A 26,760-nucleotide genomic window follows, 5' to 3' on the forward strand; every position below is an offset into this window, starting at 1 on the left:
TATTCATTGTGCTACTACCTTTAGCCATTTGATCACATCCTACTTTTTCTTCTGTTAGACTCCTGTGTCTTTCTAGTCTTTGAATACATGCATCAGTATGAACACATGCATGTGTACGGATGTGTATCACAGACAAACATACAATCCACTGTGGTGCCTGGAAAAAGCTCAGAATGTCTTATTCTGAGACAAAAAGAGAGATTTCCTTTGACATAACCAATGTATTTGACAACTTCTTTGTTTTTATCATTTCTATTTCATTTACAAGCATTTATCAGTGGTTTGCATGGTGATCTGTACACATCACCATGAGAATTTATGAGCACAGAATGAACAGAGATTGCAATATTTAGCTCATTGTTAACATCAACATGAAAGAAAAAATGCAGAATTATCTAATGTCTGCACAACACACCTTGAAAAAGCAAAGCTGTTAGATCAATATAGTGACTTTGAAGCAGAGTGAAAACTGGAGGAGTGTCTGTAGGCAGTGCTGCCTTTTACAGTGCCCTACAGGACAAGCTACCACATCTGCTAAGAAACCTCCTGACAAATAAGCAACCATTAGTCCTTCTCTCCCAGGACTAAAGAGTGAATTTGTAGCTATGCTACAAGAATGAGATGGAACTTGATGATCCTTGAGGTCCCTTCCAACCCAGGCCATTCTATAATTCTATGATTCTATGCAGTCCACTCCACCTACATCCATCTAGATTGATGCTGCATCCCAGTGAGCACATTTCTTTCAGGTTAATCAACCTTGTCCTGATTCCATCTGCTAACTCAGGTTTTCCCTCATCACCATAGTCACCTACCAGATCACTTACGCCTGTGTCCTTCACGATGGGGAATCAGGATGTAAATACCAAGTCCTCAGCACTGACCTTTTCTTATTTAACTAGTTGCTCAAAATCACACTCAATACGCTCCAAACTATCTTCATCCGCTACATCTTTGAGCACAAGTGTTGGAAATAGTTCATCCTTCAGATCCCTTCCTACCCAAGCCGTTTTATGATTCTATGATTTCCTAGGTGGGATTCTCAAACTGTGGTTAATACATTGCTGATATGAGGAAACCATGGTATCTGTCCACATACACGTCTCAAAACATTCACAAGATTGTTAGTCCTTGTACTCAATAAGAATTTATCAGATGACCCCAAAACTTTCAGATAACCTACAGAAATTGAAGGCAAGACATATGCAACATAGATATCTGGCTAGATATAATTAGCAAGGGACAGATTACTGGAAGAGAAATACGAATCTAAGATTAATGTCACATCATGTTACTCCTGATCTCAACACACACAAACAAAAAGCAAGGAAGCTAAATAGAAAGAGATTGTTAGATTGTAGCTAAATCAATTACTGTACACATGGAAATCAATCTTCAAAAACTGTTTTTCAATTTTCTGTGTCACTTTATTCCATAGGAGATAAGAAATGACTGGTTCTGTGTGAAATATAGTGATGTGGGAGACCAAGAGTTCACAGAGTTGATACTTATTTCTGATATTGCTGACACTGGGGTTGAGTATGATTCCTCCTTAATCTTAGTGGCATTGAGTAAGCAAGATGGGATCTCCAACGCTAGAACATAAAAAAATATGTAAAGAGCACTAAGAATTGACAGATTCTATTAAATAAACAAACAAACAGTTAAAGTTTTGTATCTACTGCTGCTGGTGAGCTAGTTCACCCCTCCAGCTTCATGGTGCAAATCTACAGTAATGTTACTAAGGAGAAAACATAGATGAGTACCATATGGTCACTAATTCATTCATGGGTGTATTAATTTCTAATAATTTCTGTATATACCTCCATTGTCAGTAATTTCATAGGAGCAGTGAAATGGGGGAACTCTAGTGCCATAAACAAAAAGATTTTGTTGTTTTAAAAATAATTGAATTGTTCCCCCAAATGCTGTTTTGAATCATACTTTCCTACCATAGCAGAAAAACAGAAACAGTACACAGAAGATGCACAGACAAGACACAGTATTAAGTTCTGCCCATCTGGAGACATCAACTGAATTTTGAATATGATGATCTTGGTCACTTAAGGTAGAACTGTCACATCAGGTAAGAGGAACTGAAACTGGTGATTAGGGTGACAAGTGCTTGAGACATATATAGGAATGTGTTGGAGATAACAACTACATTAGCAGCAACTTACAACATAACTAAAATGGTCAAGATGTATCCCTTTCCTAAAAGAGTGCATGGAATCATTCAACCCCGTCATAGAAGGATCAATAAGTAACCCCTGTACCATCATCAATCATCACAGAGACAATACTGAGATGCTGACAGAATGAAAGAGAAAGGAAGGAGCATAGGGAAGGGAAAGAAGGGACAATTCAGAAACAGCATCTTGGTTAAATGCCAGCTGCAGTGACAAGAAAAGTAAAGAGCAACAGAAGGAGAATGGGCTAAGAACAGTTTTGCCCTTCAGAGAACAAAATGACACTGTTTAATTGCTCAGAAGGTTTTCAAAATGAGGTGTCTACCTCCAACAGAGTGAAGATTAATCTTCATGGAACAGTTTGTATGATGAGTTGTTAGACGTCAGGAAGTACAATTTCAGATGAAGCACTTGATAGAATCAAATCAGTATTTTGAGCAAACCAGGGAAGTGAATTGTATTTACTGTGAATTAAAGTGATCCAGATTACTACACTGATGTCAGAGATTTCAAAACTCTATTATGGAGACATGTGACAGGCAAAAACCTTAATAGCTTCTTTGTTACCGTTCCTTCACGGATAACAGCATGAGTCATTATTAATCGGCTTCCTCTTCCTGTTCAGATTGCTGTGGGATTCTAGTTTAGTCTTCAAAAACTATGGGGAGATAAAAGTGCTTTTAATTGGTGTGGGCAGACAATGGATGGTAAGCATAGCATTCTGGAATTAAATTGTAGATATTCAGCCAAAGCTTAGAAAGACAAGTAAATTGAGTCTCTTGTGAGCATCAAGTCTTATATACATGTTCCTGAAAGCTACAGACATGCTGCAGTAAGCTAGCCCCACTGAAAACAACACATCTGGAAGAAATACTACTGCAACAGTGTGAGTGAGTGCCCATTGTGAATGCTCTTAGAATAACAGAATATTCTCAGTTGAAAGGGACCCACATAGATCATCAAATCCACATCCTGGTTACACACAGCTCTACCTAAATTGACCTCATTTGCTCCTCATACATTTTCTCCTCCAGACCCTTCACCATCCTTGTAACCCTCCTTTAGATACTCTTTACGTCCCTACGCTTTATGTCCTTTTTATATTGTTGTGCACAAACTGCACAGTGCTCAATGTGAGGACACAGAGCAAAGCAGGACAATCCTTTCCCTTGTCCATTGGCAGTTCTGGCAACCAGGGTACAACTTGTCTTTTTGGCTGTTGTCGCATGTTCAACTTGCCATCAGCCAGAACCCCCAAGATACCTTTCCACAGAGTTGCTTTGAGATGCCCATCCCTGTACATATATACCAAGTGCAGAATCCAGCACTTGCTCCTGCTAAACTTAACGCATCTGGTGACTGCCCATTCCCGTAGTCTGTCAAGGCCTCTCTATCTTCAGGAGAGTCAACAGCTCCTCTGTTTGCAGAATCACTTATAATTATTTTGTTAGCATACAATACCCATATTTAAATTTTTGATTCAGATTTATAGAATTTCAATCTGTCACTCACCATGGTGATTTATTTCTTCAGGGCAGTAAAAACCTTTCTCCTCCCATCGACCCCTCCACCCATTATGGCCACCTTGGAGAAGAAAGGAGAGTTGCTGTTCCTGCCTTACCACTTCCCTCCTCCCTCTCAAGCCGAGTAATTTTAAGTGACAGTGCTCCAGGAAGAGGTTTGCTGATGTGGACTGAGACAGCATACTTATTCCAAAGAAGTGTTAAACACATTATAGTGCCAGGCAGGCAGTGATGCGCAGACCTGCTACCAGAAGAAGAAACAGCTCTATATCAGAATCCATATCTATATCAGAAAAACAATTAAAATGGCTATCTGCTCTTCTTAAAAGGAACGTTTACACAATTTTCCCACCTCCCTTCCTCATAAAAAATTTAGTGTAGTCCTCTAGTGTAACAATTCAACTTGATGTCTGGCTACATCTCAGTTTCCAGAGGAGATACAAGCACCTTGCAGTAAAAGTCACAGGGAAGCTGTGATATTGGTCCTATGCTCAGTAAAGCACAGGGATTTTCTTGGTTTCAGGGATTCCTTCATGGAATTCAAGGAGAATATTTAAAACAGGTTGATTACTGACTATTTAGAGAGCACTTCTCTTTTCATACGAGATTTTTTCAGATACAGTTAGCATTAACTAGGATTCTTCAAATCAAGATTAGCCTCTTGTAAACTAAAGGTTGGACAGCTCTGACAGGAGTTACTAACCAGAAAAGTAGGAAGATAACTGTGAATGTGTGCTGTAAGTTATGAATCCTTATACAAGGCTTTCCTAATAATTGCAGAAGGTAAAGTATCTTCTCTGATTTTCTTTTTTTTATTTGATGGGGACATTATTTGCTTTCTCATATTACAAAGCAAGCACTTTAACTTTTGATATACAAACGTCTACTTTTCGAATGAAAACCCCTTGAATATATGCTCAGCAAGTGATCAAATGTGTGTAGTCTAAAACCAAATCTCAAAGCTACTAGATCACTATCTGCCCATTTTCTATTATTTTATAATGTTATCATTACTGTTTTTGAATGCGACAAATATTAATACCTATGTACAGTTGCAGAGACACCAGGGTAAAAAGGTGTATATCTTTTGTCAGATGATGCAATGGCTCTTACTGATTACTTAATATATACTAAGTAAAAAAAAAAATTACATCTGTTGTGGGAATGGATGAGGATAGTTGTCTTCAGATGGAAAGGCATAGGAGGAATCACCAAAAGAACCAGAATGTTTCCAACAGGGTTTCAAAAGCATCTGCTCAAGACGACTGTAAGGATACTCAAGGTCAAACTCTAAACTTGAAAGAAATGCTTCTCCAGTGAGCCATAATCCTCATCTTATGATAACTCTCCTTATTCCACAGATTAAGGTCTAGATTGCTTTGATTATAGCTGAAATCTACTAACAGAAACTTCAGAAAAGGCTGTTAGGACCTATATTAAAATTCAAGGCATATCACTTCTTTTGTTGGAAGGAGCCCAGATGAACTGAGAGAAGAATAAGGAGGGATGGGACTGGAGGGGTGAAAGTGAAACAGTTTAACTATCTTCCAACAGTAAGATAAGCAAAACAATTAAAAGGATTGTTATCCTGTAATTACCAGAACACTCTATATTACAGAGGGAGCTGAAGCTTTGTTGCACAACAAACAGTCATGCTTGTAATTTAAAATGAATAATGAGCCAGATGCATGAACAAGACTCTATTAAATTGTTATCACAAGCAGACGTGTCCCTCATTGATTAATGACTGTGTGGCACCAAGGAAAGGAACTCCATTTCCAAGTGTGGATCATCGTCATCAGTGTTGCCAACGCAACCATCTGTCTGCTTTTGACTTACCCCTGAATGTGGCAATTAAACCATTACATGTGGAAAGAAAACAGTGATTATTTGCTTATGTGCAAAACTGAGGGCTCTTAAAGAATAAAGAAAGCCAAATTTCCTTCCCAAAATAAATGCACCTGAGCAAAATCATATTCATTGCAGGGGAGCTGGATTAGATGACCTTTAAAGGTCCCTTCCAACTCTGAGAATTCTATGATTCTGTCATTTTATGATCAACTTCTCAGTTTGAAACCAGTCTCTTATTAAGTTTCAAATTTGGTATTAATCATAAAGCCTTGGTAAGTTTCATATGCTAGCAGAAAGTCATCAGAGTCAATGTAAAGACACAAATAAAAAATCAGGTGTGAAAAATACTTACTTTATAGTAAATAAAATTAACGTGTAGAAGGCACATGTAAGAAAACACCTGAACACTCTTTATACAGACAGTATTTATATAGAAAGAATGCATGTGCATATACCCAATTAGATGAGCCTATAGCTCACATAGGACTTGTCCAAAATGTATGTTTGACCCTGGATTGTTTTTGTTTTGCTGTTGTTAATGTGAGATCTACACATAATATTCTACCGAGAGCAGGTACAACCTAGCTTCTTACAACTTACAAGCTTCACGGAGTTTTTCCTTGTCATAATGTAGCCCTTCATATTCTTGCAAATTAATCCGGTTCACTCTGATCCGCAGGCGATCAGGGATGGAATGAGGACTGCAAAAAAAGAAAAAAGAAAAAAAAAAAAAGAAAAAAAAAAGAAGAAGAAGAAGAAGAAAGCTTCTTAGACAACCTTTTCCATGGAAGAGCAAAAAATAAAATACAATATGAATTAATTTTAACCTTTGGTAAAAGAATAATAAGAGCAAGCTTCTTCAAAACTGGGCCTGATCCTCACTGGCCCACCACTGTGTTTTTACAAGATCAGGACTACTGACTACACAGAATAGATGATGCATCTTAAATTACAAGCAAAATCATGAAGCCTGTTTACTGTCTGGGTGACCTGGAATTGCAAAGGCTTTTCTGAGCTCGTCAATCTCTATATAGATATCCTTTCCCATTACAGATGCCTTTTTGTACATCCCTAAAGTAGGAAAATTCACAGAGCTTTGCTTCAGGGTGCTGACGCTTTCTTTGGAAGCCTCACAGGACTTCTTTTTCTCTGTCCACCAGCACATTCACTTGGATCTCCAGAGGATCCTCTTTCAGTAGCTCTGTTCCAGGCAGCAGGAAACAAAATGTTGTTGAGAGCTGGATTGCCAAACTAGAGTCCAATACACATATGCCAGAGAGACCATAAAAAGAAGTTTGAGTACCTTGTTTCTACAGATTTCAGCCAGATTTATATGCCTTGGAGGTCTGCATACTTTTGAAACCTTTCATGGGTTCCTATCCATAAATTTGAGTGGCCACTAACTGATAGACAGTTGTTTTGAAGAGCTTTGTTTTGATTTCATGCAAGTTTCCATCTTACTGTTACTGTTAGATTTTGTTTAACTGAATGCTATGTAAACTTGGCCACATTAGCATTTTCCACTTGTAAAGGGAGAAAGATAGCTTGTGTATTATAATACACATATAAAGTGTCTGTCTTGACAGGTTCATCCCACCTAAAATTAGATTCTTCATTCTGAGTTTGCACCGAAAGATTGTCTACTTTCACTTTGTTTTAATCTATTTAAAAACAGAGCTCAAAAAAGGCACACAATGCCTTTTGAAAGTTAAAATTCTATGCACTGTCATAGACGAGCTTATCGTTTGCTTTATTTCAGTTTTAAAATATTTGACCTTCAGGATTGCCATTTTAACTGCCAATTCACACTCCAGAAATGTAATTCTTTTTTTTTTTTTTTTTTTTTTTTTTTTTTTCTCCACTTTTCAAGCAAGCAATTTTCTTTTTGGCCTGAAAATACTACAGACCTAACACATGGTTTGTAGAAGAGCCACAGAGATGATAATTACCACGTATTTCAGTTTCCTTATTGCATACTTTCTCTCTGTTGACATAAACGCTCTGCCACATATTGACAGATGAAAGTAAAGATTGAAAATCAAGTACCAGTATAAAAATAACTCTACTGACACAAGTACTTCTAGCCTAAAAATTGATAAAGGATAATGAATTAAGGGTGTCTCAGTAATTGAGGTCTAATGCAACAGGTTACAAGAAGCTGCAGTCCTTCTGTTCTGCACATGAGTTTCTATATTAAAATGAAAATTCATAAGGAATAACTTAGAATACATCATGAATGCTAACAGTGACTGCAAGACTGATGCATTCAGCAGTACGTAGGCTGCTGTAGGTGTTTTCTGCGGTGATTAACAGGGACTATTGGGTAAAAGTACTCCAGGATACCAGCAAACTCTCTATATTTAAGGTAAGATTTTGCTTGACATGCAGGGTGATAACTTCCAGCAAAGCCTCAGGGAACAGCTTAATAACTCACGTGCCATTAGGTCAGATCAGCACTCACTACCTGCAGTCTATAAAGCTGGCTAAAGGAACAACCAAGGAATATTACTGCATGCAAGTAAGAGGAAAGGTGCATAGATGGAAGAATGTAATTGCAATGTTTGACACCGTTTTTCCCCCTTAGACAACTTTAAATGCCACATTGCTGGATTAGAAATGGACACAGTCTGAGAAATTATGTTTCCTTCCCAATTATACAAAACACAAGTTTCAAAAATAAAAATTGTGGGAGCTTTTATTTTTGGTCAAGAAAAGATAATAAATAAATAAGAAAACATAGGAACCTAACTACACGAGCGAGAGGAAAAATGAGGGAAAATGAGGGAAAAAAAATAATGCAGTGCATGTAGTAGGGTTCATGAAAATGACAGTCTGAGCACTGAAACGTGAAGTCTTTTATGTACTGGTACAATACATGAAGAAGCCATGCTGTTTTTCCCATGGTGTTCTACCACCAAACGTTATTATGAAGGTAGCTCAGTCTTCCAGCAGATAGGTTCACGAACTGGGGATTAGTGGTAGGTCTGGGGGAGTGACAGACTATGAATGATGACTCCTCTGAGCTCAGCTGGGAAGAAAGGCCATAGAGTGACAGAGAAATTCAGCAATGTCTTATTTCTTCTGTGACATTTGAATGTGCTACAAAGATAGCTATTCCTGGTATGTCCCTAATTAAACTAATTGTAATTAAACCAATAAACCGTCTCAAACCATTGTTTCTCTTGAAACCAGAACCAAATCTATACTGTTCAGCTGAAGTCTTAACAATCCAAACTGGAATTTTATTGAAAAAATGTTTTCCATTCCCAAGTACCAAAAAGTGTGTTTACCAGAAGTTGTTGCTCAAATAGGACTTGCTTAGTCTAGCACTGGTGATGTTTGCACTCCAAACAAGAATCACGCTATATCTGTTTCCCTACTCCTTCTTTTCCATTTCTTCCTCGCTACAGAGCTCATCAGTGTATGATGCTCAGGCTTCCCCCTTCCTCTCTGTGCTGTAGTGCTCAGCACTGCTCTCCATACCAGACAGAAAAATGGAGAGAAATAGAACTTGCCATTCTGCCCATTTGAGAAGTTTAGCTAGCCTAGCCATAAAAGCATAATCCCAGAAACAGTTTTCTATAGAAAATAAACAATTTTAGAAACAAATGCTAAGAGGCCTTTTCAAAGCCTTTTATGACCAAAATCTGAGGTTTTGGTCATAATAATTTGCAAATACACTTCACTCAGAATATGGTTGCTCCCTGACATCATACTGTCTTACTGAAATTCATGACCTATGCAAAATAGCTTTGGCTCTAAAAAATTCACATAGCTGAATATTCACTCCTTATGATATCAGACTGGCATTCTACATGGTGGAATACCATCTTTATGAACCAACTGAATAGCTCATTCACTCACATAACTCATGCTTTGCACACAGAGTTCTATTAACTGCAGTTGAGCAGCACAATTCCGATATCAATATTCTTGTAATCATCACACTCTATATATAGGAATCCTCACCGTTAGACAAATTGTTCTATTCCTCTAGATTAGACATACTGAGCATACTCAGAAACCGCAAGGCTCAAGGACACAATCATATCTACGTGAAAATAAATACCATGGTGAATATCACTGAAAACAGATGTTAATGCTGTCTGTATTAATAGAAATGGATGTTATACTGTATAAAACAACTTGCCCAACTGTAAGGATGGGATGAAAATCATTCCAGATCGAGCAGAAAAAAACCTATAAATAAATAATCACAGACAGCAGCATTGCAAATCAATCTGACGTATTTAAATATTTTTGCACTAATTATTCTTCAAAATAGTGCATTACATAGTCAATGAAAATCAATTTAAAGTACAGATGAATGAATTCCATTGCTTCTTAAATAACCTAATTAAGAACCTCGTTCTCCACACAGGTCAATTCACAGAATTACATCCTAAAGGCCATACGTCCACGGGATCGTGAACACAGAGTCAGGTCAACTGAAACATTCTGCTCATTCTTGTTGAATAGCTATAATGGTTTCAGTTAAACACAAGCCTAAATATCAGTCTCCTCAAGTCAGGAGCATAAGTAAAATATTTTACTATTTTGAATTTTATATGACAGACTTTTTATTAGTGTGAACCAGAAGTGCACATTTGTGGCATTATTTGATAACAATCTAAATGAGCCTTGCAGAACAAGCCATGAAAGATGTTATGAAGTCCCCTCAGAATTATTTTAATTCACTTTCATCAAAAAGTATAAAATTTCAGTAATCAATAATTATTTTCATTCATTTTTTAGGTTGAAAAATATCTGTAAAGTAAAAGAAAATACTATTAATTCTATTAAACAAATAGGATTTCACTTTTCCACAAGAATATAGAAGACATAAACATTGAATAATTCTCATTTTAAGGAAAATAGCATGCTTTCTGGAAATTCTTAAAACCTGGAGACAGTCATAAGAAAAATAGCTTTTGTATGTTTAAAAGCCTACCCTCTCTGTGAGAAGATATTCATGCTATGGAACCAGTTGTTGTATAGAAATAGGTCTTAGAAATTTTACATCATCCTGAATAAACTGTTCATAAGGCGAACTCATTTTTAACATGCACACACAACCACCCCATCCTTGCTGAAAACTGCTTACTGGAGAAAAAATATGCATTTGTTTCCTTCCTACATCTTAGCTGTAGAAAATAAATAAATAAAATCAACACAACCTTTTCCAGCAGTTATGGTTCAAACTCACAGAAGTAGTAGCACATACCTAATTCTGAGATTACCAACAGAACCTCATCTACTTCCATTCAACAAGAAAACCCGCTCAGCTTTTCCCATAACTGTGATTTTTTCCTCTCACCCCAATAGATCTTGCAGCAACTGGCAAGACAATGTCGGCCAACATGGAGCACAGCTGCTTTCTTAAAGAACATGCTCTTAGGAAAGAGAAAACAGGCAGAGGAATTCTGGGTCTTGCTCTTGGTGCTCCTGCGTAGCAGGCAGGTAGCACTGCTATGCCACCAAGCTGATAATACTGCAACTATAAACTTTTAAATTATATATGCCTCAATCTCCATATAATTATTTATAAACTCTGTGATACATTTCTTATTCTTTGTGTCTGCATGGAGGAAGGAAATAATGACGATGATGATAAAAACGGTCCAACAATTCTTACAAATTTCTGACAAATTTCTGATAGGTCTTCCAGAATACATTCCTCATCAAACTACCCACGTACAGATTTTAATATGATAAGGCAAACAGCAAAGGAAGCTAAAATCTCCTCCTGCCCTTCCCTTGCAAAAATAAAACTTTAAAGAATATCACACTCCTCTGAGGCACATTTGCAGTGACAGATTAATGAATTACCTATCTCCTAATGAAGAAATAAACATGCAAAACTAATTGAATGTTCCAGTGTTTAGAACAATTGGAAAATGGAACACAACAACCAGAGGAGAAAAAGATCTCTTACTTTTGAGATCTCATTGGAAAATCTTGCAAATTATACATTAAAAATAAGTGTGCTTTTGACAGCTTTTATCTGCTTAAAACATAAGTACTTCTTCAATAGACCAAAATAATCCACTTTCTTCTGATGGACACCTAACAAGCACACCCACAAGCTCCACTGCAGAAACACTGTAGCTTTTTCCCTTCTGTTTGCTGAATTATACCCCAGATAGGTCAGGTTAACCCAGTGGTGCTTAGCCTTTCACTCTTTTTTTTCACCTTGTAAAAGCGCACGTGTTTTGCTCTATAAAAGCTGGGCCCACCCATACATTTAAAACACAAGCCCAAGTGCCAGAGAGAATCCTGTCCTTCATTTTCCTTCTCTATCACCAGGCAAGCTCTACTCCTCTCATGTTTTGCATGCCCAAGCACCATGGATTCTCTGACAGCAACTATCCCAGTGAAGGAGCTCACCTGCCAAACAGGAAACTCAATTTCTAATAATTTCTTTAACAGAAAAAATGGAAAATGTATACAAACACTTTCATTCTTATTTATGCATTTGGAGAATAGCTTGCTCTGTAACACATTCTCCTCTTTTGCCTCATTCCCCCAGTCAGACGATTCTCACATTCAACCCAAAACACAAAACATCGGGATCTCTAAATACAAAAATCTTTTCCTTTTATCCTTTTGCTATTCATAGAGCCTGTATGCCATGCATACAGATACTTTGTGTGCATCCTGCTGTGATCATCACTCTGTCAACTCTATTGAAGAGTTGAATCCCTTTACAGATAAGGCAATATTTGTATTTCCATTTACAAAGATTTTGCAATCAAAAAGAAAAAAAAAAAAAAAAAAAGCAAATGTACTATCCTACAGACATCCTTCTTATTTCTAATAAACACAGCTGGAAAGTGGAAGTCTCCCTTTGTTTTGAAAGGGACTTGATTAAAAATGCAACACTTCTATGTTCTTGTGCGCCCCTCTGCAAATATTTGAAACAGATCACACTATAGTTTCACTGTCTCTGCAACAAAGACCACATGTGCCAAATGATTTTGCCTGCCCCAGATCCCCATGCATACACTGCTGTAGAAAATGTGGAATTTATCTAACAGAAGCTGTATCTATCACTGGGACACCAAAGAATATTCCATGCTGTTCAGTACAAAATGTAGCTCGGGCTCACATATTGCTCAACAAGAAAAGGAACATTTGAATCTCAAAGCCATCACAACCCAAATCAAATTTACTTAATACCTCATGGGTTCTTATTTTAATTTGCCAGACACATTAATTGACAGCCACAGTGTAGCAGCATGTTTAATCTATTTTTACAGATGTTAAGATACAGAGTATCTTTGACTTATAAATTAGTTTGGGACTCATGAATCTCTCTGCCTGCTTTATTCTGACAATTGTTATCAAATGAGGCATTCAGAAAAACTTTATCAAAACTTGGAGGTCATCTCCCAAGGGATATCCCTCAACTTGGAGACAATTCTCCCTTTCCCAGACCCATGGCATGCTTAATGTTCTGTGTAAGCAATAAAACTTATCTCAAAGGTTTTGCAGAGGCTTGCTTAGGATACTAAATCAATATGAGAGAAGTTTTTTGAATTAGTTTTTGTTCCACAGCAGAGTACAGCAAATATGATACACGGGGAAGGCACACTGATTTGGAAATCTTTCCTTATTTGCAAAATAACAAGGAGGAACTTGCAGCTTTCTAAAATTTGATGGAATCGCATAATTGTTAATGCTGGATGGGACCGGGACCGCTGGAAATCATCTTGTCCATCTTTTTTTGCTCAGTGAGGGACAATCAGAGGCACTAGCCCAAGACCATGTCCAACAGCTTTTGAGTACCTTAAGTGAATGGCAGCCTATGCCAGAATCCAGTCACCACCACAGTACAAACACTCTCCCTTATGTTCACACTTCCCTGTATGTTCAGATAGCATCTCCTAAGTTTCAGTTTGGACCCACTGTCTCTTGTCATCTCACTAGATACCACTGAAAAGAGCCTGGTTTCACCTTTTTCACATCTTTACATCATCACAAATCCCCACCCTCAAGCTTTCCCTTCTTCAGCTTGATGAGTCCCAGCTCTCCATCTTTCCTCAAGGTTCCTTCATCCCTTAAGTACCTTCATCAGCCTTAGTTGGATTATCTCCAGCAGTTCCATGTTCCTTGGACTGAGGAGGCGAGGACTGAAGCCAGCACTCAAGATGTGGCCTCCTCCTAACCACGGCTCAGGATACTATTAGCTTTTTTCACCAGGAGGACATGTTACTGGCTCATGGTTAACTAGTTATCTACCAGAACCCTTAGGTAGTGATGAAAATTTCTCTTTTTATAAGTATTCAATCAATTTTCCCCCAAAATCTTTGGCTTGTTGAACATTTATATTTTGTCTATTACAACTGCTCTATTTTCAGAACAGAAAAGCATTGGTTGGTTCTGTTTTTACACATACCATTGATTTTCTTATATCATGAAATAAGAATCATGCTTGAAATCAAGTTTCTGCTCTGAATATCTGGACTATTAGCTCTGGAATTTGCTATTTTTGGTCATGTATCTCCAATTCATTACTTTGATAATCCTGTTTGAAAAGACCAGTAAAGCAAGACAAGAGGAATGCCAACACAAAGCAAAACATTTTGGGGCATTTTTTTGGACCAAACAGTCAAAAAGTATTTTTGAAGCCAAACTATATTTCTTGAGTTGATATATTAAGCTGTTAATTTCATTTTACTTCTTAACTACGAACATTGAATTTTTCATAATATCGCATTTCTATAAAGGGGATGAAATAGAAGATACTCACATACAGTTTTACAAGTAAGCGGCCAATTCACCACTGCAACTGTATGCTTCCCACTTTTAACCTGGCCATTATTTTCCACGACCCTGCTCAGGTGATAACGGCTAGTGGTGATTGTGATGGCTGCATCTGACTTAAGCAGTTAACCATCTGTGGCAGTCATGATGGATAAGACTGATCATGATGGCTGCATCCAGCTCAATGTGGATTCGTGGGAAGCATTAAAGAATAATACTCAAGAGCTAATTTGAGCTATGCGTTCGCAGTGCTGGTCAATGTCCAAATCAAGTCAAATTTGGAAGAATGTCCAACTGATGCCAAAACTGGAGGAAACTACCATATGCAATCAGTATGCAAATATGATTATGAATCAGTCATCTTACCCCAAAAGAAGTGAGCAGCCCAAGAGCCCACTGAACTCTCCTGCAAGACAGCAGTCTGCATGACAGGACATCTCCTTGAGTAGGGACACTTCTTAAGGTTACACCAGCTTCAAAGATCCCTTGACACCAAGAGATCCTCAGTACTGTTTGCTAAGCTTTGTTTGCTTTGCTAAGTTTATAAATTAGATTGACTGTGCACGTATAATCCTTTACACATAAACTATTGACCAGGTCTGAGACTAGGCTCATTACATCTTTAATTCAAGGAATTTAGTAAGTCAAGGTATCCACTCATGATTTAGTGGGAGCGCTTCCTGGATGAAAATTTTGTTAAGTCACCCTTACTTACAATTAATCTGTTAAATCACTGCTTTATATCAATAAATATGTTGCTGCTTCTCTCTCATAAGTGTATAAATCTGTTCACAACAATCGGATTTTAAATATTAGTCTCTTGGATAATGTAGCTTCTATCTAAGCAAGTTACTAGACGAGAGTTACTAGCATCAAATTAATACCATGGTGGGGCACCTCCATCTTGAATGCAGCTCCAGCCAATACCATGCCACTCCTTTGGGGTGCTAGTTTTCTGTTTTGATCGTTTTTATTTGGAGATGTTTTATGACCGAGTTTGTTCATACTGTGATTTTTTTTTTTCTTTAAGCATAAGGAAAAAAGCCTCTTTAGCTAAACTGTTTTCAGGAGTGGTCCTAAGGACTTGTATGTCAAATTGTACTCTTGGTTTGTCATGGTCAGAATCACCAGACCTGCCCTGGTCATCCAGCTTATGTACTGTGTATTGGCTTCTTTACAGGTGAAGCCGCTGCCCCACATCTGGCATGCTGTCACTCTTTTGTAACTGGATTTTACTGTTTTACTGTCTTGTCTCCTGGCTGAAAAACACATAGGAGAACAGCAGAAAATTACAGAACCTTAAAGGTAGAAAAAAGCCAGATACTCACACAGTGAAGGAATCGGGGGGAGCTGAGACTCTCCTCAGGTCAGCAGACTGCACTTTATGGATACTATAGGCAGTGGGAAATGAGTGGCCAAGAGAAAGGCAGCACACAGTGTGGACAGACAAGGAAAAAAGCAGGGGAGAGGGGGGGAGAAAAAGAGAGAGAGAGATAGAGGGAGAGAGAGAGAGAAAAAAAGATTGGGAAGAAAGTGGAAGAGAAGAAAGAGAGACATACAACATTTAGACAGAAACAAAAGGAATGTGTCACATGAAAGTTGAATGAAAATACATGCAGAGCTCCAAGGTCACACTAGGAAGCCAAGAGCAACAGAAGACATGCAAATGGAGAACAATATTTCTACATGACACTTCAAAGCTTTCTGAAAACAAGAGCGAGGAGGACAAATGACAAGCTAGGTAAACAGCTATACAAAGACTGGGAGCCCCAGGATATGTGTTCCACAGGCACTGAAAAATTCAAGGCAGCAGACTTTGGAAGCACGTCCAGAAATGCAAACAAACATCAAAGCCAAGATCTGAATAAATGCAGTTGTCTCCAAACAAAGTCAAAATCTGAATGGATAGAATTGTCTGCAAAGTTTGGTCAACTTCAGTTAATTTTAAGAAAGAAAAATACCCTTACTAGAGATTTTGTATCCACAATGGAAAACTGCTGTCTCCATCCCTCCTTCATTAGGAAAGTGTACTTTAGGGAAACATGCATTTTTTATAGTCTCCCAAGACCGACTCTTAGTATTTTTATTTAAATAATCCCTTTGTTTCCTTTAAGTGAATGAAGCACTGTTTTATCGATAAACTCTTCCCTCTTCTCTTTTTTATATCACGAAGACTGTTTCTTCCATTCTTCCTGAACTCAAACTAAAAGCCATCTTTTGGGGGTTTGTACAGTGATCATTAACTAAAACCTACTGACTGGAATATTGAATTGTAGTTTCTAATCAGAAGATTATTCCTGGAAAATCACACCATAGTTTCTCTTTTAATTCCAGCAATATTTTGCTTTTATACCACAACACTACATTCTTGGCTTGATCAAGCTCTCATGTTCTCTCTTTCGCATATTAACCATGATCAATAAAGGAGATTCAGGAATTGGAATTTAGCTGCCAAATCCTTAAAGGGAAGGAGATTAGGAATATAATTTACAAAGTGAAGGGCAAGGGGGAGGGGAAAGGGAGGGGAGGAAGGGAAGGAAAAGGGAAAGGGGAAGGGTCTGCTAATGTCATTGCAGAAAGATTTGTTTTCACTGGTACATTTTGCAGCCAACGGGGAAAAACAACCAAATAAATCTGCCTTTTTTCCACAGTCCAACTATCTGCCTTGTTTCAATCCACAACTAAATGTCAACAGTATCACCTCATTGTTAATATTCCTTGGACTTTGAAAATTGCTTCTCGATTGAAACACTTTACTAGTTTGTTACTTATCTCTATTGTAGACTTAATGCATTGTAGGATGAGAAAGAGATTATGCCAGCCTTTTAACAGCCTCCATTAGAAACAAACTAGAAGAAGCATTCTATGAAGAAAAATTAGTTAACTAAATACATTTGCCGATGGTTTCCTCAGTTCAGACAAAATTTGGCACAGCATGTTGACTTGTTCCCTGATAGCTTACTACAGGAAATGGATGCTCCTTCAGTTCAAGTAACTCCACAGTAGAAGATCTCTTCCTTAATTTGATTGCATGGTCAATGTTTTATTTAATTATTTTAAAAAACTAAGAACTTTTACCTTTTCTAAAATTCTGTTAAACTTTACCCTACACCTTAAGAAAGTCAAATTAAGAGATAAAAAACCCTCAGCAGGAAGAAATTTCAACCTTGAAGATTTGTGTAGAAACGTAAGGCAATGTCTGTGCAATTATAAGGTATAAAAGCACAATAGTGGGAAAACAGAGAGGAAAAAAAAAAAAAAAAAAAAGTAGGCCAAACAAACAAGCTTTAACTCATTTTTTCCCCATATACAAGTGTCCTCTCCAGAATTATCTACATGTTTTGAAAGAGAACGACTAGAGTCAGGAAGATGGGCAAGTCTGACAGTCAGACAAGAATCATTTTTCTAAAGCCCTCATGCTCACAAGTGACAGAAGTTTGGAGTTTCTGTTGCCTCTCATCTGCACTAAATATGGGTTCTTCAGTTTAAAATACTGTTATTCCCCAGAAATTAAAAGGCATCCACAAAACAAACAACAAGCTCACTACCCTTTCCAAATCCCTTCTCTTCAAAACTCCCAGAACAAATAAGAATAGGATAAGAAAACAGAATCACAGTGTAAAATTTCTAAAAAATAAAATAGCTTTCCACTTATTACATTGGACTAGACAAAATTTCAAAGAACGTTCCCACTGTTCTCCTATCAACACACCAAGGCTCTGAGTTACTGTGACAGAAGATAATTTTAAAAGCACTTTTCTTGCAAGCTGCTCAGGAACAGTTCTCCAACAATTGCAGAGATAGCACCAGACCTACTCACCAACCTCAAACATCTAACATTCAGGTGACAATCTTAAGAAGAAATGTATGCATATATATATATATATATATGTGTGTGTGTATATATATATATATATAAAATATAAGAATTTCTGGAAGTCTTCAATGGACTGAGAGTTAAGTATAAATACACATTTAATCAAAAGCTTTCTCTTGTGAAATGCTACAAATCTGCATCACAGTGAATTAACTTCATAAAATATTAAATGCCTCCTGGAGTTTAACCTTTAACATTCCATTTACTTTTTGTCACAATAGAATATTCAATTCCTCTCTCATTCCCCTTTGACACTTGTTAGAAATGTACATTCACGCATATATAGATATATATACATTATTTCCAATGCATGAAGCTGAAATTATAGTAGTTACCAGATCATCTGTATTTTTCCAAAACACAGGTGTGCACACATATCTTGATCAAATAAGAAGACTCAGATAGCATCAAAACACATTGCAGCATGTTCAAATGAGGTTAAACCAGAAGGAATATCGTCTTCACTACTGACATCATTATGACTCTGCATTTCTCTACTACTGTTCAAATTTGGATATCAAAAACCAAGCGTAGTCATGCTGCTTATAAGATCAAATTAGCAGATCAAAGTATCAGGAATTTTCTTTAAAAAAGCAAAATATAAACATTTGCATTAGCTCCCATCAGTGTAGGAAGAGATACCTCAGGATTGTTCTCTACCGAATTCCAGATTTCAGAAATGAAGGAGCTGAGGTGGCTGGATGAAATCAAGCATCACTGCACACAGGCAATAGTCTGCTATTCTTCACTACTCAAGAGCAATGGGTATGCCTTATGCATTTTCCTGACAAACAGCAATTGTACATTACAGATATGTGCCTCTACTGAAGCTTAAAGCATTAGTCTCTGAAAGAGAACACCATGTGCTAAACTGAATAGGAAGATGCTGGAAGTAACCAAGGAGGCTTTGATTACATGAACAGATTGACAAACAGAAGATGACACAACACTTCTAAGGGCTGAAGACAAAGTTTGAAGAGAAGCAATGTCTTTCACTGCATGACAAAGACTGAAAACACAGACAACCTTTAAAATACCTGAAGAAGTGTGTGCCTGAGACCTTGCTGACTTCTCCAATTATATTAGTCTAATGCAAGACATTACCTCTCTTCAAAAACACTGCTTCACTTATTTCCTGTCACCGTAACAGCTGCAACAGCAAAATACCCAAACTCAGCTCCCCAGAAAAGTGAAATCTTCACTGCATACTTGGATGCTTGAACGAACTACAATAACTTGATAACTTCAAGCTTTTAGGCAGTACCCGTCTGTATAGCAGACAGATTGTTTTGCATCACTTGAATACTTGGAAACAGCAAAGGCACTTACTATGCCTCATCTTAGCAAAAATAAAGAGCTTGTATATGAGAATTACAGCTCTACAAAAATAAACTTAATTATTTTATTTTATAAGCATTTTCTTAGATTAAATTAAAATGTTGCTTGATACTTAAAAATAAGATTTAACTATGAAAAAGAAAGTTATTTCAGTCTTGTTTTCCTTGCATGTTCCCCATTTCCTGTTATTTTTGCTTTTCTTTGATCATCCTTTCCACTGCTTGTGCTACCTCCATCTTATGCTATGCATTTTCCTTCTCTGACTATATTCCCCTATCTTTTCCCTAATCACTGTTTCCCTAATCCACCAATCCAATCTTCAGTAGTGCAATCTCCTTCCAGTGAGCATGGAAACCAGAGGAAGAGTTACAGTTTTAGCTAATTCCGACTGGACTTTCTAATTTGGGTTTCTGTACTGGAGAACGATTCCCTACAAAGTACAAATATCCCTTTCCATGCCTCCAGACCCCTCTCCTTTAGGAGTCCAAGGCAGCATGTTCCTACAGTTGAAACTGCAAGATGTCCTGAGTAGTTCTTGGTTGTGGCAGTTTATTAGAGTCTTCGATGGAGACTAAAAATCAGGCTGATAAAGTTCAGAAAACAAATCATAAGAAATTTAAGGGCTAATACCATGTACGTGCAGAGCCAACATAAGCCAAGAGGCGCAACACTGAGCCTTCACATACCTCTCTAAATAAATAACTAAAAGATACAAGCCTTCCTAAAAGCAAGGCAGCAGGGAATCCAGAAGGTAAAAGAACAAAAGAAAGCCAGGAAATTATTTACAGTACAGTAGGAAGAAAGTTCAGGATATGTGATTTCTTTTATTTTTTTTTTTAATGCACTGCAAGTTCAATACATGCAAATTCCATGACTGAATATGCTGCCTCAGACAGGCCTCCTGGCATTAGGATAAGCATGCATCCAACTCACTCATTCAACAAAGGCATGGATGTTCTCCTCTTGCTCTTCTGCACCATGTTGGCTTGGTTCCTTAAGGAGATCCGAATGAGTGAGGGAGCCAACCGACAAGGTTCACCATCCACTTGCATGGGGATAGACTTGTACGTTAAAAGCGTCACCTCACGGCACTGATGCAGCCTCTCTCCATGACCACCCACTTGGAGAGCAGCCTTGGGGGAAAAAGAAGTTAAAAGGGAAGGAGAAAGACACCTCAAAACAGACATTTCAGGCAATTTTAAAAATACAAAATGCCAACAATGAGTATTAGTCAGCATCACGTGTGTAAGGCATTCACATCAAGGACAGTGGAGACAGTGGATGTACTTTCATTCAAAAATTGAAAAGCAGGACTTAACATTTCACAAAGAAAACTGGTAGGCAACAAGCAGATGAAATAGGACAGTTACCTGATCATATGCATCATGTCTCATCAATTTCTATATGTCAAGTATATTTTACACACAAACACAAAATATGTATACACACACATGCTGTAATGGGTTTCTTCTTACAGGTTTCGATACATTTTGTTGGTTTGTTTTACACCAACAATAATGCAACTTTTTTTCACCTTTTAAATATTAACCCTAATTTAGTAAATCTGAGAGACAGAAAAATGATTACCCCTTCCTGAACAGAATATAGTCCCTAATGTGAATTAGAGAAATCTAAAATCCCCAGTTATGAGAGTTTACATAGCAATTCAACATCAAGACCAGCTAGGCTGAAAAGAGCAAGAAGAATCTTGTTAAAACCAGTTAAATACCATGTTCAAGAATAGATTCCAAAGAAATATAACAAGGAGAGCATGGTCAGATTCTTCAAGTTTTAAGCAGACATGTTTGGACAGTAATGTATTTTTATTAATTAGCAATGTAGGAATGTGACTATTAGCTATAATATGAAAAAAAAATCTGAACAGTTGAAATACTAGTGAAGACCTTACTCTTGCTCTTTGCATCTCACATTACTGGGAAAAAAATGATAATATAACTACTAATAATTATAAATTACTGCTCTTTCTCTGTCTCTGAGACCAAGCGCATCTGAGAGCTGTAAAGAGCAAGTCAAAATTGCACATTCAAGGGTTACATCCACAGCATCACAATCAACGTATGTATACAGATACTCAGTTCTGAACTAAGCTTCCTCTAGAGAGAAACAGCAGCTCAAAGGGCCCTAATTCTTAAAAAAAATCAAATCTAACATCTTCAGGAGGTGAAGTGGCAAAAGTTCCTTCCACAAGATCTACAATGCTAATAGGATTTTTCCTACTTGTGGGTTAATACCCTACTTCATTAGATCAATCAAAAGAGAGGCCATAAAAGAATCTACACTCTGAACCACTTCTAAAGAAACAACTGCTGATTCAGATGGCCTTTTACTGACCTTATTTCTCCAAATATATCTTTAAGGAAAGAAACACCATTTTCAGGGGTGTTAAATGAATGCAATAGATCACACAACAAATAAAGTACAAGGTTAGTGAAAATAGGCTTATTAATATTAGCTTTAACCTAGTCCACACAAAAGAGAGCAGAAATGACTTAAGAGTAGGAACTTCAGCATAGAATCATATAATCACCATGGTTGGAAAAGACCTCCAAGATCATCCACTCCAAACGTCCACCTATCACCAATATTTCTTACTAAACCATGTCCCTGAGTGCAACATTTGAATGTTTCCTGAACACCTACAAGGACAGTGACTCTACCACTGCTCTGGGCAGCCCATTCCAGTGCCTCATCACTCTCTCAGGGAAGAAGTATTTCCTAACATCCAATCTGACGTATTTTTTTAATCCCAAATGAAAAAGAAAAAAATAATGGTTTTAGAACAGAAGTACAGGTAGTCAAATAGAGCCATTTAAGTGGTTAAGAATCACTTTTGCCCAGTTTCACTGCACAGACATTGCCTCCAAAGAATGTTAAGTCCCCATCCCTCAAAATAGGGTAGGCTACATGTCACTTCTACAGCCTGATGATCTACACAGTTGCAATACATTTCCTTCAGGTTTTGTATCTCTCTGTTGTTCCAAGACAGCTGAAAATACACTCAGTGAATGACTGCATGCTATTTAGATAAGTACTCCTTCTCTGACCTTCAAAAGCAAAAAATTTTCAAAGAATTTTCAAATTAAAAAAAAAATTTATTTCATTTGTCAAAACAGCTAACTCTTAAGAGAAGAAATACATGCTAGGGAAAATAATTTCATATAATCTTTGATATATGCTTCCAGTAGTGAATATTATTTAAAAAAATTGAATTTTAATGTCACTAACTGAAATACACAAAAACTAAAAAGAAACAGCATTAATTATTTGACCATAGAACATTCCCACAGTAATAACAGGTCTTCATACTGTTTGATTGACTGTCATAATCTTGCTGTTCAGTTTGAGATCATTTTAAAGCATTGCTAGCTATGGGTGAATTTGTAATACTTTGCAAAGATTATATTGTTATTATTAAATATCACTTCTTTATTTAAAAACTACAGCTTGTCCCTTCATTTAAAACTAACAGCAGAGCATATTTTGGCTTCAGCTGAATACAGAGTTATGCTGTTCTTACATTAATGTGGACAAATATCACTGAGTCTGGTCACAACTTCAGGCAGGGCAGCACTTGCAGTATACTCACCAGTGAGGCCATGGTAAACCCAATGACTTCAATGTAGCCATCATCATGGCGCTGAGGTTCAAAGTCTCTGTGATCTCCAGGGTTTCCCCAGGGCATTGTGCCAGCACAATACCTACAGAAAATTTGGAAAGCAAGCTTTGAGAAAGTAATTTTCCCTGATGGGTCCTGACTATTAGCCTGACTCTTGGCCTGTTCTGATCTCCTCCAATAGGAACCTAAACAAATGTTTCAGGATTCAGTTGAAGGACAGTTAATAGTTACATTGGCAAGGACTGAAGAAAGAGGGAAATTGGTCCCTAATTTCTAAGCTGGTACATCACTCACAAGTTTATTCATCATGGTTTTTGGCAGGTTCCTCTACAAGAAAGGAAATGGGAGAAATACCAAACAGGCAACAGAGCAGCAGCATTTTTTTCTCCCCCCTTGGTCTACTCTGCAGATCAGCTGTTGAGCTTCCCTGACATCTGCAATTTGCCTGTGTGAAAGTTTCTTATCCCCTCTGCTAGGAAGACAAAGGGCCACAGACGCAGCCTCAGATCTCCATTTCATCTCTCCCTGCTGACTCATAAGCCCTGGTGGTATAAGAATTGCAAAAGGTTACATAGCTTGAGAAGGCAGGGAGAAATGAACAGGAACAGATGCAGCTGTTATGTCTACCTTTCCTACCATTCAAGGGTGGATGTAAAAGCGATCTAAAGAGTAACAGAAGAAGGGAGACACAAAATAGAAGCTTGCAGTGAAGGCAATGCAGGACTCCCATGTGTTTGGGATTGCATGTGGAACAAAAAGGTCGGCTGTCTAATGCAGTAGACTCCAAAGCGGGGTGCAGAAGACAATCCATTGTGGTGTAGGAAGACAATATATTCCACACTATTAATAAAATTATATTTTAAGTAGTGCTATTTCATCTTTGTCACATCCTTTTTTAACTTCTATTTCTGTCTCTTTTATAAAGTGTATAATCTACTGGAACACTAACACACAAATAGATAATAAATACACATTTTCATGCTAAAAAATTTTCTTAATTACCAATAGAAGCACACAGTCAAAGGATTTTGGGGACCACTAGTCTAGAGAGCAGGAGGAAGACAATTTTTTAAAATACAAACATATTTCTATTTGGAACATCTTCTACTATATTGAGAAAAAGAACATTTCTTTCAACAGGATTTATGTTATTTTCTTGAAAAATACTGATATTTTTGTTTCTCACACTGTTTCTAGTAAAGCAGAAGACGAGGCAGCTGTGCCTGGTTTACTGTCTGGTTTGCAGGTTAGGTGCACAACATCTGGAAGCATGTTTGTTAAAACAATATTTTCTACTAGCTCTGCATCACTGGATACCCTTTTCAAAGGAAAATTTTGCTGCATCCCAGGCTCTGATCCTTTTTCGTGCTGCTAATTAGCAGTATCATAAGCAGCTAGCTCTCAGGAAGGCAGCACAGTAGCAATACACTTCCTGCACATCCACCCAACCTAGAACAACCTGCAGGTTTGTTTTTCTTTTTTTACTATTAGTAGTGGTAACATTACTTTCTATTTTCTCCAAGCATCTATCTTGAGCTTACCTGGGAATGTTTAAAAACACTATACACTGGAACTTCAGCTCCTGGATCTTTGGAGTCAGGTCTGTACCATCACACTACAAAGCCAAAGTGACAGAGCACAGAGAAATTGCTGAATGGAGCCACAGACAAGAGAAGTGTTGCTGCTTTGTAACAGCTTTCCCAAGACTTTCCTTGGAATGTGTTGCAAATGTCATGCTCAAAACTGAAAAGTAACAGAGCCATTAAACTCTCACCTCGCTCTCTCTGCCTTTCCCCACCTCTTTTCACAATACAAAAACACAATTTCCTATACTTACCACAACTTTAACGTGCTTGGATAAATCTCTTGAGCTTCTTTGCAAGAAGTCTGAAAAGGCTGCCTAGAACAGAAACAAGAGTAGGAATGGTCATCATTGCCTCCACTCTTTCCAAATTTCTTATCTCACCAGACAACTCATTACCTAGTGCTATCCTTTTTTTAAACCTATTCTTTCCTGCTTTCAGAAAATATGATTTACGTATATATATCTATTATTTTTAAAGTTATACTTCTCCTTTTGAGAGGTTATGTCCTTTGGAACCCAATGGTATAAATGCAAATTCTTGCTCACATTTATTGCTGTGTGTCATGTGCCATGAAGGCACACGGGCATGCTGGAAGTCATCCTCTGGTAAGCCATACAGTATGCCATGTACTATCAAATTTGTGTGTCTACTTAAAATGAACTTTAAAATAAAGTATTGTACACATCTCTTCTGAATAAAACAGCATATTCTTTTACTTGCATAAACACATACGAAAATATGGAAATAAGCCACTCCAAATAGCTGATCACTGGCTTCTACTACCCATGACCATACATCCAAGACAACTCCTCAAAGCCAAAAAGATGCAGGCTAATACTTGGAGCATTTCTCCAGGAAACTCAGTACAAGTGTGCTGCCCAAACACTGGAAAAACTGGAACTCTTTGCTGAGGGTCTTGTGAGCCAGAAGCAGGGGGAGTAAAACGTGATCAGTGCTGTGTCTAAAGGAGCACTATAAGACAATTGGCACTCTCAAACAGGCATATGTGTGTCATTGCCAGAAAGAGGACACATGAATTTTAAATTGCAACAGGCAAAATAAATCGGCATTAGCCCCTTGTGTGAGAAAGTGAGAGAGAAGGGATATAGTAAAACATCCAAGCAAGTAACATCACATCATTCTGTAAAATGAATCACATGAACTCACCCCTGCATAAAACATTTTATTTCTAAATCGGCTGTTGAATTTCTCTGGATTTGCTTCTGTGGAAGGACACAAAGGAAAAACATGAGCACCCAAATAAACTGAGTAGATTCCACTGCACCTTCAGATTCATTCCGACAGAGCTTTTATACACATCACTCAGTAAAAACATGAACATTAACACTTTTTTTTTTTTTTTTTTTTTTAAAGTTTCTGCATCCGTGCCATTATCTGCTACCAGATTTCAAACACTGATATTCAATTCTTCCCCTTTCCTGTATAATGAAAGGAGATGGAAATATGAGCAAAAAAGTAACAATAATAAAATTTATTTATTTACCATCATTCAGACGATTTTTCTCCATACCATTTGTGAGGCTTCCAACTCCACCAACATAAATCATATTTCTTTAAGAGTTATTAGAAACTCACTAAACATTAGTTCTGCTTCAAAGTATGCATTAAGGTGAAAAAAAATCCTGATGCATCACAAAATGGAAATCTAGAAGGTATGCTGGAATTGACATCTCTACCCAAATATCCATGCAGTAAACTATAAAAGGTTATTTTAAAATCTATTTAGAGAGATGCTTCATTTTGATTAGATTCAAAGTGACACAGAACTTTAATAGTCCTGTAGTAAGGCCCATGCAACACTTAATTATTCTCCTCATTAAAATAAATGCTTGTTGGTTTATTTTTCTTATCTTGAGCATTTCTGGTTTTCCACTGCCAACCATTAAATCTTATTATATTGCTCTGTCCATTAGATTTAAAGGACCTCAACCATCAGATATCTTCTCCCTGAGTAAATACTTATGGGTGGTGA

The 26,760-nt window shown here is 37.4% G+C and overlaps 1 protein-coding gene across 4 annotated transcripts in view; it reads right to left on the minus strand.

The window, feature by feature from the left end:
• DGKI (diacylglycerol kinase iota) overlaps positions 1-26,760 on the minus strand; it is a gene marked incomplete at both ends in the record, with an annotated part of 208,683 nt that overhangs the window by 57,687 nt on the left and 124,236 nt on the right. For 3 of the 4 annotated variants that reach the window (XM_079537633.1, XM_079537634.1, XM_079537636.1), the window contains 6 exons: positions 6,164-6,264; positions 20,478-20,677; positions 23,152-23,263; positions 24,723-24,796; positions 25,019-25,081; positions 25,935-25,990. In XM_079537633.1, the coding sequence (XP_079393759.1) occupies positions 6,164-6,264; positions 20,478-20,677; positions 23,152-23,263; positions 24,723-24,796; positions 25,019-25,081; positions 25,935-25,990 (606 nt within the window). Of the gene's footprint in view, positions 1-6,163; positions 6,265-15,657; positions 15,721-20,477; positions 20,678-23,151; positions 23,264-24,722; positions 24,797-25,018; positions 25,082-25,934; positions 25,991-26,760 lie in introns of all 4 variants that reach the window. The other variant, XM_079537635.1, reaches the window with a different exon arrangement.

Source organism: Tetrao urogallus, assembly GCF_951394365.1.
Source record: "Tetrao urogallus genome assembly, chromosome: 1".
NCBI lineage: Eukaryota > Metazoa > Chordata > Aves > Galliformes > Phasianidae > Tetrao > Tetrao urogallus.